A 13290-nucleotide genomic window follows, 5' to 3' on the forward strand; every position below is an offset into this window, starting at 1 on the left:
AGAGTTTTATATATACATATATGTATACATATATAGTGTATATTATATAGCATATACAGTATATAATATAGTGTATATTCCAGGAATGCAGGGATGCCTTAACATTAGAAATTTATAATGTAATACATCATATTAGCAGATGAAAGGAAAAAAAATACAGACAAAAAGATGCCACAAAAGCATTTGACAAAATTCAACAACCATCATTTTTTTTAAAAACAATCACCCTTAAAAAAATAACTTTTAGTAGTTAGGAATGGAATAGAACTTCTGTATGCAATAAAGAGTATCATCCGAAGACCTTCAATGAGTGCTATACCTATGGCAAAAGATCATATCAGTCACTTTATATGGATGTAACTACATAAAAATATCTGTCATTGTTTTGTTCATCTGTTCATCTGTCTAAGACCTCTTGACTTAGAAGAACCTGGAGGTCTTAAGACAGATGAATAAAAAAAGGAAGCAGAAATAAGATATAAGGACTGTAAAGGAAGTATCAACTTTTTGTTTGTTCACAGACAAGTACAATATATTGCAGCATATTTAGTGACTGTAATCTAAATGTCCATCAGCAGAAGAGTGGATAAATAAATTGTGACATATTCCTCAGAGTAACATCATTTCATTGTAGCTGTGAGGACCAATGAACTAGAGTAGGTGTGCACTAGAATCAGCTTGGCATCATTGCAATCCCCTTCAATAGTCACCTATTGAAGTCAACCATTGAAATGTAGTTCCAGCATCTCATTTCCATATAGTTTTAGGTTAGTCGTTCAATGAGGGGCATTTGCATAAGTTTGTAATGCATAAGAGAAGAAAGAGTTCTTATTCTGCAGCGGCAGATAGAAGAAGTATTTATCAGCCAGGCTGAGCAAGCTCTTGCAGTTCACCTGTTTCAGTGTAGTAGGTGCTTGAGGTTGTTGTCAGCCGCCTCCTAGATGCTTATATTCACAGAGACTTCTGAGCAAACTCTTGAGAATAGTTTGAAACAAAATTGTCACTGGCAGCTTTCTTGATCTTTGTTTTCCCATGCTTTCCAATAGTGATGGACACCTCTAAGTCTGTGTATTAAATCCCTTTCTGCTTGGTATGTCTAGAGTAGTTCTGTGCTCATAACCAAACCCACACCGACCCATTGAGTTACATACACTAGCACTAAGTTTCAACAACATATGATTGAGTGAAAGAAGCAGTCTGCAGAATTTTATAAGAGAGATTTAAAAAATAGGCAAAGCAATATTGCACATGGTTGGCCAGGTGCAGTGGTTTGGAGGCTGAGGTGGGAGGATCACTTGAGCCCAGGAGTTTGAGGTTGCAGTAAGCTATGATGGGCACCACTGCACTCTAGCCTGGGGGACAGAGTGAGGCTCTGTCTCAAAAAAAAATTGTTACATATGGTTAAGAACACATATGCATGTAGTTAAAGTTTAAAAACATGCAAAAGATTGGTAAAGCCAAATTCAAGGACAGTTGCTACCTCTTGGGACAGAGAAGAGGAATGGCACTGTGGAGAGTTATATAGGGGATTTCAACTATATACATGTGTGTGTGTGCTTTATTTCCTAAAAAAAATTCTGGGAAAAATATGGAAATTTGGAAGTTTGAACAAAGCTGGTTGCTCTTTATATTATTCTCTATATTTGTCTCTGTGAGAATAATTACGTTAAAAAATGTTTAGATTTTGAAAATCATGATGTAAACCATTGGATTTGATGGGCTCTAAGTTTAAATTTCCAGCTCTTTGATTCTAAAATTTTTTTTAAAAAGATTAACTTTTCAAATTAAGTTTGTAAAAATGGCAAATTTTGTGAGCTCTATTTATCTGTACATTTGGTATAATAAGAATTTTGCAAAGCATTTGGAAGTTATATAAATGTTTGTGAAAAGTTTAATTTATATTTGTAAACATGGTGAAATTAATTTATTATCTTCACCCTTATCGATAGTATTCCACATATAGTCAAAGAGAAATACATTTAATGAGAAAACAACATTATTGATGTTGGATAGACTATTTAAATTTCTGTTATTTGATTTTGAATTATTGTTAAAAAGGGTTTGGAAATGTTGTATATGATTTCTCCTTAAGTTTTCTTTTTCTTTCTTGTTTATAAAACTATTTTAGAAAAAACCTGAAGAACAATTGTTTTTTGCTTATGAACTTCTTGACAAAACAATTGGTGGAATGAATTTGAATCGCATGTTAACTACTTTGCCAAATGGATCATCAGTAATTGACCACTGCTATGTCAAGGTAAGAATGGGAAAATCTTACATTAGATTGAAATTTTACTTAACTAGGAAGAAGGCTGGCCTTGAAAGTAGGCAAGTAAAGCATGATTTGTGATGGCTTTTCCCTCATAGGTCAGAAATATATTTCTCTCTTCCCAGAAGGGATCAAGGAAAATGAGGAGTCTTTGAATTTGTCAAAGAAGAGGACACTGATGAATTATCTATTAGCATGTAACCAATTAAAAAGGGCTAAGTGAGCAGAATTTAATGGTTACCAATAAGTTTGATAACTTGAGTGATAACAGGATGCAGTTATTTTTAGTGTGTTTTGGTAACTGTATTTCTTTTTATTTTTACTTGAATTCTATTGGAACAAAGCACACCCATGATATAGATGGAGACACTTACAAACAACTCACAGCAAGTAGTCTCATGATGGATTTGCATCTTGAACTAATTCAAGCTCAGCACCGAATAGCTGTTTTGCTTCTTGACAAATTGCAAGGTAGTGGTCATCAAAGCAAATGTCTGTTCTGAATCAATTTTAAGCCAAGTTCTAGTATAGAATCAATTTATTAATAGTTTGCAAATTGTGTTCTTATAGACTGTTTTTCAGATACATTTCATTTTAGTTTTTCCTAGTTCCCTGATTAATATCAATAAATACTTTTTATTGTTGTTTTAAATCTTGCATATCAAATCAACAAACTTCTAAAAGAAGTTTAATTAATTGTTTAAGTTATAGTAAATTAATGATATTTTGTTAAGGCAATTCAGCAAACATTTATTGAGTGCCTACCAAGATCCAGGCACTATATTAGGCTTGGTACAAATAAGAAAGCTTCTACTTTTGAGCTTCTAGATAAGTAAGCCAGCTATAACAGTTGAAGTTAATAAGTGTTGTAATAGAGGTAGGCTCAGAGTGTTAGGGGCACTAAGAAATATCTATATCAGACAAGAAAGTCAGGGATGACTTCCTGGGAGGGGTGACAGTTGACCAGAAAGCTAGTAAAAATTATTTTTATGAAGAAGGTAGAAAAAAAGGCAGTCATTTCAGACTGGGAAAATAGCGTTTAGCAAGGTGGAAGCAGACAGCTATATGGTGCAGCTTAACTCCTGGAATTGTCTTACGGCTGCAGCCAAGAGCACATGTGGAGAAATGACAGCGGGTAAGCCAAGAGAGGTAGATCACAGTGACTGACGGGCTAAGGGGTTTATATGTAATTACTGGAAGCTGTTGAAAGATTGAGAAAGATGTCTCTGACAGCAGTATCAGAGGACAGATGAATTGGATCTAAGTTATAGGTTGCGATTGCCTCATTATGAGGTAAAGAGGTCAAAACATTTTTAAAAAGATGCCAACAGTAATACTAGTGTGCATACAAATAACACACTTACCCAAGTTTCAAAATAAGATTTAACATTATCATATCTAAAAGCTCTTCTATTTGAGGTTAAATTTCGACAAAGCCAAGTTACTTCTGGCAGTTTGAAAATTGGCTGTATAATATTGCATGTTCTCACCCATTTGTGGGAGCAAAAAGTGTTGATCTCATGGAGGTAGAGAGTACAATGATGCCTACCAGGACTGGAGGAGAAGAAACAAAACTGTTTCTTCCAGATGATAAATTTTCCACCTAGAAAATGCAAAGGAATCTACAAAGTATATACACATATAATAGTGTGTAATATATACATATACATACACATGCATACATGTACTGAGAAGTTGCAGGCATGATGATATTTTATCCCTAAAAACTTTAGCATTTATTGCCTTGTAACAAGGACATTCTCTTACATAACCATTATCACTCTCAAGAAATGCAACCTTGATACAATAATAGTACTGATTATACAGCCAATTTTTTTTAAGCATCCAATTTATCATTTATTTACTTTTACATATTGTGCTTTTGGTGTCATTCCTAAGAACTCCTTGCCTAAGCCCAGATCATGAAGATTTTCTCCTATGTTTTCTTCTAAATGTTTTATAGTTTTACATTTTTTATTGATACATAATAGTTGTATATATTTATGGGATACATGTGATATTTCAACACTTGATTATAATGTATAATAATTAAGCCAGGGTAATTAGGATATTCATCACCTCAAACATTTATCATTTTTTTGTGTGAGGAACATTTTAAATCTTCTCTTGTATCTATTTTAAAATATACAATAAATTATTGTTAACTATAGTCACCCTACTGTGCTATCAAACACTAAAACTTATTTCTTCTATCTAACTGTATGTTTGTACTGATTAATCAGCCTCCCTTTTTCCACCCCACCGTGCCCTTCCCAGCCTCTGGTAACACCATTGTACTCTCTACCTCCATGAGATCAATTTTTTTAGGTCCCACATATGAGTGAGAATATATGATATTATACAGTCCATTTTAAAATTGCTATAATTGTTCCCAAATATCCTTTTTGGGGAAAATGGATTTTATTTTAAATGACCTAAGATCCAATCTAGGATCATTTATTGCATTTGGTTGCCATGTTCTTCTTTAATCTAGAATAATTCCTCCAACTTTTTTTTTCATGACATTGATATTTTTGAAGACATGTTCTACAATCTGAATTTTCCTGGTAGTTTTTTCATGATTATGTCAGTGATTCTGTGTAGGTCCCATTGTATCACATTAGATTGTACATACTGTGCATTTGTTCTATCATTGGTGAGGCAAAATGCTATTAATTTGCTAAGCTCATGTCTGCCAGACCTCTTCCTTGTAAAGGTCCCTCATCCCCTTTGTAGTGAAAAAATAATTGGTGTTGTTGGTTGTTGTTATTGGAATGAATATCCTGTTCCCCAACAGATTTTCACCCAGTAGTTAGCCTGCACTGGTGATTCTTCCTGGATCAATTGTTGCAATGGTTGTAAATGATGATTTTCTAATTGAATTATTCCTGCTACATTTATTAGCTAATATTCTTTTGTGAAGAAGAGCTGTCTCTACTTTGTCCCTTTTAATTTTCTGAGTAATGCTGTGGATCAGATCACCTGTTAAATAAATCTTTTAAAACCAGTTACCATCTTTTAAAACCAGTTACCATCATTGTTCTTCCTGATGCTCAAAGTCATAAATTTTGCTAGTGGGAAGAGGCATTTGAACTAGATCCTGTGTTCTTTTGATATATCCCTATTATAATTAGAGAAATTTCTTGCTTTCTGCAGAACAAAATGTTCTAGATCTATCTTAAACTTTCTGTACCCCAGACCTGGAATCAGTTATTTTCCCAATGATTCCTGGTTCCTTTTAGTAGGGAATGGTATTTATAAACCAAGATCTGTGAACTAGGAGTGCTTCTTGCTATTAGGAAGTCAACTAGTTCCTTTTAGTATATAGAGCTAAAACACACACACACACACACACACACACACTCACCCAGAAAAACACACACATGCGTTTAAATCACAAGTTCCTTTTGATATCTCCAAATCCAGCACTAAAGGATTCTTCCTCATCTTCTTCATTTCATTTTTGTACTTTTCCCATATCGAGAATTCTGGTTCCCAATAACATCAATGTAATTACTCATTTGTTTTATCCTAGCATGTTAACAAAGTATTTTCAGAATTATTAAACCAATACTACAATTAGCAATAAGCGTACTAAGTAAATTAAGGATTCCTTTGCAATTCATTTTGTCTTTAGAAATATTCACACATCAGAGAACTGTGTCCAAATTTACTTGAATTAATTCTATTTTTTATGGTTATGTTTTCAATTTGATATATACTTAGGACCACTTATTTGTATTTGCATCCTGTTTATATAAAATTTCATTTTTTTCATCCTTTTATCCTTTTACAGTTTTCATCCTTTTACATTTTATTTTAAACATTTACATAGTTTCAAAAATTGTTTCTCATACAACCTGCTGGGTATGAAGGGAAGCATATAGTAATTAAAATATTTGTATGTCATCATGTATACGTTGAAAACTTGGTAAAGTTTTTTTAACACATAAATGAGGTTGCTTAGAACAATAACCTTGACTATTTTTTGGGCTGAAAATATTGGCTCAGAAATATATTTCAAAATGTAAATAGATTAGTGCCAATTTAATGGTGAGTAAATGTGGTGTTTGTTTTTCCGTTCTTGTGATACTTAGGTGAATGGGCTCCAACTCCATCTAGGATAATACAATAGGTAGTTCACCATTTTTTTTATGGATGAGTAGTACTCTATGGTATACATATACCACATTTTATTCATCCACTCATGTATTGATGGGCACTTGGGTTGTTTCCACATCTTTGCAATTGTGAATGGTGCTGCTACAAACATTCGAGTACAGATGTCTTTTTTATAGAATGTCTTTTTCCTCTGGGTAGATACCCAGTAGTGGGATTGCTGGATCAAATGGTAGTTCTACTTTTGGTTCTTTGAGGTATCTCCATGGTACTTTCCATAGAGGTTGTACTAGTTTGCCGTCTCACCAGCAGTGTATGAGAGTTCCAATCTCTCCACATCCACACCAACATTTGTTTTTTGGGGACTTTTTGATAAAAGCTGTTCTCACTGGTGTTAAGTGATACATCATTGTGGTTTTGGTTTGATGATTAGAGATGTTGAGCATTTCTTCATATGTCTGTGGGCCGTAAGTCTATCTTCTTTTGAAAAGTTTCTGTTCATGTCCTTTGCCCACTTTTTAATGGAGTTGTTTGATTTTTTTCTTGCTGATTTTCCTGAGTAATATATAGAGTCTAGTTATCAGCCCTTTATTGGATGTATAGCATGCAAATATTTTCTCCCATTCTGTAGGTTGTCTATTCGCTCTAATGATAGTTTCCTTGGCTGTGCAAAAGCTTTTTAATTTGATCAGGTCCCATTTATTTATTTTTGTTGTTGATGTGATTGCTTTTGGGGTCTTCTTCATGAATTCTTTGCCTAGGCTGATGTCTATAAGAGTTTTCCCAACGTTTTCTTCTAGAATGTTATGGTTTCATGCCTTAGGTCTAAGTCTATTATCCATCGTGAGTGGATTTTTGTTGAGGGGTAAGAAGTGCGGATCTGTTTCAGTCTTCTACATGTGACTATCCAATTTTCCCAGCACCATTTATTGAATAGGGATTCTTTTCCCCAGTGTATGTTTGTGTCTGCTTTATCAACACTAATGTGCACATATGGGAAGTAACATTCATAGGGTGTCGGGCAGGTGGGAGGGGGCAGGAAGGGATGGGTAAATTCACCCCTGACATATGCGGTGCACACTGTCTGGGGGATGGGCACACTTGTACCTCATACTCAGACAGTGCAAAGCCAATTTATGTAACCAAAGCATTTGTACCCCCATAATATTCTGAAATAAAAAAAATTTAAATATCTGGTGAATTTTGCTATGACATATAATTCTAAATCCTGCTTTGGGTTACATTGATTTATGTGATATATGAATAAAATAGAAAACAATATGACATTGATGTTCATATTATCAACAAAGACAAGTATGTATAATGAGCAGAAAAGTAAAAAAAATGATAATTACTTTTACTATAATAAATTTAAACACATAAAAGGTTGAAAAAATATGGAAATAGAGTTCTTGGGTCAGGTTTTCTGTAAGAAACTAGCCCGTTATTCTTACTTGGTAGCTGTATTATCGTCTTTAGTGGAGGAGTAGGGTCTTGTTTACTCAGAGTTACTAAATAGCTCGTTCTCTATTGTCATCCACAAATCTTCGAAGACCAAATAAGTTTTGATTATAGACTACTTAAAGATATTGATGTTAGACTTGAGTTCAGATTTAAATGGAATTAGTTATTCTTCTTTTGCAATGTCTCTGGATCTCCTTGATTTTTTTTCCCTCTGCTTTATTAAACTGCCACCCTAAAGCAGATTATCACTTTGTTCTTCCTATCTTTCTTTACTCTTGTATGCTGCTGCTAGACTATTGTTCTCTAAAAACTGCTTTTGGCATTCTTATTTAAGAACCCTTGTAAGGCTACTTATTGATGATCAAGACATTAACTATGACTCATCTGTATCTGGCATTCAGAGATTTCTTGCAGTCTCATCCTTCTTATCTCCAATGATTGGAATCAGGAGGGCTTAAGTAGCATTTGCAAAGTGCTAGGTACTGAACGAATGATGTATTATTTTCTGCTTTGCATTGCTATCTCCATGCAGATAAGTTTCCTTACCCTTTGGCATTAAAGAACCCTTATATCCTTTAATGGTGTCTTCTGGCATCTTTGTCTTTATCGCCATCGCATGGTGACTCACATGCATTAGCACAAATAATTAAAACTTGGTAAAAGGGATATATTGTAATGTTTCTATCATTACCTTCACATACCCCCAAGGACAGAAACAAAATATTACCAGGCCTCTTTGTTACAAAAATTGTTACTTGTTCCCGTGGCCAGCGAAACAAATGAAGGCAAGCAGTTTGAAGAAAAGGAAAGAGAAGTTTATTAATTTGCCAGCAAATGAGGAGGATGGTTGACTCTCATCTTAAACAATCATCCTCCTTACTTTTAGCAGAGCTTTTAAAAGGGGGGTTTCGGCTTTAGGCTATTGCTGTTCAACGATAGCATCTCCAGTGAAGATGATCTCTGTGACCTCTGTTCCCTTGAGCCATCTCCTGTGGTTTAAGATACTAGAAACAAAGAACAAAGATCATTCCTCTGCCCTTATGATTACTGGCTTCCAGCAGGGCTGAAGGTTTTAATTCCCAAAAAGAGTGGAGGAGGGGCGGGTTTAAAGAGACAGTGCGTAAAACATTTTACTCTTTTTCAGGCCTTTATCTCATTACATCTTGAGGATCACACCTGAAAATCAAGAATCAGTGCTACAGTTTTCATCTCCCTGGGCTATCATAGCTTTATTTTTTGTCCTTTATCCAGGTTTCTCTCTTTAGTGGACCACCATGATGGTCAGTCCCAATTGTATACCAGTATCAACAACTGGAACAGTTTATGTTTTAGTTGAAAATCTTGAGAGAGGCTCTGATTTCATCAGCCGCACGTAGGGAGAGTGGTAGCCATGTGGTAGCCAGAGCTCTTGCAAGGACCATCGATGAAACAGCTTCTCTAGAAAGGGCGAGGGCAGAGTCTTGACAGTTTATTGGTATTAGGACTTGCCATCTGTACTATATCAGGTAAAGTGAAGAAAAAGTAGGTTGAACCCTATTTATCAATCTTCAAGATGATTTTATTTAAGATGAAATAGAAAAGCAAATATTTTATAATTTGGAAATTCTGATGTCCTGAGGTATACTGCGGCAAACAAAAGAGGATTTGATAATAAAACTGTATCATAGTAGATTTATATTTGAAATTTTATTTATTAATGAAAAAAGATGTATGATAGAATATCAATAATTTTACAAATAGTGGCTCCTTAATGTTTAAAAAATACTTCCTGTCTTGGACACAAACCTAATTGTGATGATCGTCTTCTTCTTCTTCTACAGTTTTGCAGACTCCAGCTGTTAGTAAAAACATTCCAACCAAAGGTCCAGAAAAATTAAAACAATCTGGAAGCATTGATTGTTTTAAAGGTAATTAAAATTAAGATAACTGGTATTTCCAAAAAATTTGAAAGATAGTTTTTATCTTGCCCTTTTGGTAAAATATTTGTTTGCTTTTGCAGAATTGACTGTAATGAGTAAAATAAAGAAGAATAAACTATCCAAAGCTATTTACTTAATGGAGAAAGCTCTTTTAATGTTTGAAAAAGATGCACCCTCTACATCTTCATGGAAATTTTTGATGGTAACAATATTTCATTTCTTCTTTTAGTCCTGAAATACAACTTCTGTTAAAATGAATGATTTATTTCCCTTTGTTAAAAATACTGTGTTGCCCTAAACATCAATTATGAACTTAGGTAGTCCAGCCTGAGCAGGGGAATTAATCTGTACCTCTAGTCCTGAATGCTCCTGAAATGGAAGAGTCTCTGTGGGGACCCCATGCAACCTATATGGGAAGCTAAATAAAATCAGAATGACTCAAAATAAGGGAAATTATAGAATTGGAGTGATACTGTACCACCCTAATGCATTCCTTACTATGGAATTAAAATGCTTAAAGCCCAACTGGCTAAGGTACCTGCACTCTCAGATGGATACTGCTAATTTATGGACCAATCCCTGTGTTGATTTCTTTAATCAGGTCTTACCATGGCCTGGAAATTGTTTTGTCTTCTTGCCGATTGATTTTATGTTGATTTTAGAGTTTAACTTTCTGACAGCAATCATGTTTCAAATTATGGGATCTTTCTTTTTGCCCCTACATATGACCTATAAAAATTGATTGCATTGGCTAAGTGGATAGCATATGAAAATGTAGAGAATAATGCTACAAGTGGCTTGGCTAATCAAAGAAAGAAAAAAGTAGGTCAAAGCTAGGGAGTGTATACAAAGTTAGCAGGGGTTTAAGAGAGAAAATTTAGCACATTAGTATGCTAAAAATGAAGATCCAGAGCAAAGAGAGAAATTGCAAATGTAAAAGAGAGAGGCTAATACATAGAACAAAGTCCTATAGAAGAGGGAAGAAGATGAGACTGAAAGGATTCATCTTCCATGAAAGGTGGGCTGCAGGGAAGACACACCTTATCCTTTGATACAGAAAGGAGAGAGGACAGATGTAGATATAAAAAGTTTGTTAGTGTGGAGGCAGAGAGTTGAGTTGATGCCTTCTTATCTCAATAATCTGATAAAGTAGAAGACGAAGATATCTGCCATCAATGGAGGGTGAGGGTGGATGGTTGGACTGGGGAGAAGCCCCAATAAAGGGCTAATATCCAGAATCTACAAAGAACTCGAGCAAAGCAGCAAGAAAAAAACAAACAACCCCATCAAAAAGTAGACAAAACACATGAACAGAAGCTTTTCAAGAGAAGATAGACAAAAGGCCAGTAAACATGAAAAAATGCTCAGCATCACTAATCATCAGGGAAATGCAAATTAAAACCACAATGAGATATCACTTTACCCCAGTAAGAATGGCTTTTATTAAAAAGTCCAAAAACAATAGATGCTGGTGTGGATGCAGAGAGAAAGGAGCACTTACACACTGTTGGTGAGACTGCACATTAGTACAACCTCTACGGGAAACAGTATGGAGATTCCTCAAAGAACTAAAAGTAGACCTACCATTTGATCCAACAATCCCGCTATTGGGTATCTCTTCAAGGGAAAGCAGTCTTTCATCAAAAAGACACCTGTACTTGAATGTTTATTGCAGCAAATTTCACAATTGCAAAGATGTGGAATCAACCCAAATGCCCATCAATTCATGAGTAGATTAAAAAAATGTATATGTACACCATGGAATACTACTCAGACATAAAAAGGATGAGTTAGTGCCCTTTGCAACAATTTGGATGGAACTGGAGACCATTATCCTAAGTTAAATATCTAAAGAATGGAAAAACAAACTCCACATGTACCACATGTACTCACTACTAAATTGGAACTAACCGATGAGCACACATGTGCACAGAGGGAAGTAAAAGTCTTTGGAAATCAAGTAGGGGGGAAGGGGGAGGAGGGGAGGGGCAGAAACCTACCTAACAGGTACAATGAACACTATTTGGGTGATGGCCACACCTATAGCCATGACTCAAGCATTACAAAAGTGATCCATGTAACCAAAAACGTTTGTACCCCCTTAATATTTTGGAATAAAAAAAGTATATGAATTACCAGACATAAAAAAAAATATTGCTCTCAGGACTAATCTTGGGGCCTCTCAAAGCCTGAAGAGAGTAAAACCTCTGGAGTTTTCCCTTTGTCTTATTATGACTGAATCTTGTCTTTATTCTACCATAGCATGCCCATCCCCTTGTATGTCTCTACCTCCTTCCCACTGAGACTTGGGGGCATTCTGGAGATGTGGGAAGTCTCGTGTTTCCAATGCATATCTTTTCCTTCTATTTTTTAAAAAGTGAAACTATTTTAACTTCAAAAAAATTATGAATATAATGTCCTGTCAGGGTAGACTCATGAGATACATTTAGAAGTTCTACTTTTTATGAGGGGTCCTGTATAAGGTATTTTCACCAGCTAGGACCGTGTTGAATATTTATTTTCCTGAAATCGTCTATAGCCACCTCTGCTCCTCAGTGGTTGTTTGTATCCAAGTATTAAGGCTTAATGATCAGTCCTCAGGGTACTCTCCTAAACAGAGATATTATGGCTCAAATAATTGCCAAACTTACTTTCTTTAAGGAAGACAAATAAATTTCTTTCCCTTGGCAGTCATTTTCAACTGGGGTGTATTACAGAATGTTTTACAATATCATGATCTTGTAATAAAATTATCCCCAAATCAGTAATTGATGTGTCACCTGATATCATAAAAAGGTTTGAAAAGCCTGGGTCTTTTCAGAACTCTTAAGTAATTCATACTCTGTTCAAGTTTTTCAAAAATTTCCTGACTCTGTGGATTCAAATAATCTAATCAAATGTCTGTTTATTTCTAATCAACTAAAATGAACCAACTTGCTGCTGTGAATGAGGGACAAACCTTTGATAATAGCTTGCTAGCTTTCCAAATGTGATGACTGGCTTTTATTTTTTTTATTTTTTTTATTTTGGGGTTTAGTTTTTCCATTTTCCTGTCTTGATTATTTGACCTCTGGAAGTCCATTTTGGCTCTTTACACATTATACCATAGGTTTACTTTAAACAGATTACACCTAGAACCAATACTGGGTGGCTCTGATCTTCTTCTGAAGATCAAAGTAGATATAGTAGTCATCATGACGTTGCTCTTAGTCCACTTACGAGTCCACAGGCTGAACATTTAGCATCTTTGCAGATGAAATTTCTCATTGGAAAGAGGCAGAAATGCTCCTCAATACAAGTGCCTAGAGTTTCAAGGGCAGCAGTGATTACTGTTGTTTACTGTACAGCATCCATTTCCCCTTCCAAGCGACACCTTTTGAGGAATTTTTCCTTCCTCATTAAATATAATCAGGTGGCACAAGTCCTCAGGAGGAAGACTAGTGATGCCCGGTAGGCCAGTTGGCTGTTCCCTCCTTGAAATCTGTATCTTCAGTAGAGGGATAAAAAGACTATGATGGT

At 35.1% G+C, this 13290-nt stretch overlaps 1 protein-coding gene across 1 annotated transcript in view; it reads left to right on the top strand.

The window, feature by feature from the left end:
• CFAP54 (cilia and flagella associated protein 54) overlaps positions 1 to 13290 on the top strand; it is a 282672-nt gene that overhangs the window by 41966 nt on the left and 227416 nt on the right. The window contains exons 16-19 of the mRNA XM_069491252.1: positions 2129 to 2257; positions 2614 to 2740; positions 9673 to 9759; positions 9852 to 9973. Of these exons, the coding sequence (XP_069347353.1) occupies positions 2129 to 2257; positions 2614 to 2740; positions 9673 to 9759; positions 9852 to 9973 (465 nt within the window). The remainder of the gene's footprint in view (positions 1 to 2128; positions 2258 to 2613; positions 2741 to 9672; positions 9760 to 9851; positions 9974 to 13290) is intronic.

This window comes from Eulemur rufifrons, chromosome 16 (genome assembly GCF_041146395.1).
Source record: "Eulemur rufifrons isolate Redbay chromosome 16, OSU_ERuf_1, whole genome shotgun sequence".
NCBI lineage: Eukaryota > Metazoa > Chordata > Mammalia > Primates > Lemuridae > Eulemur > Eulemur rufifrons.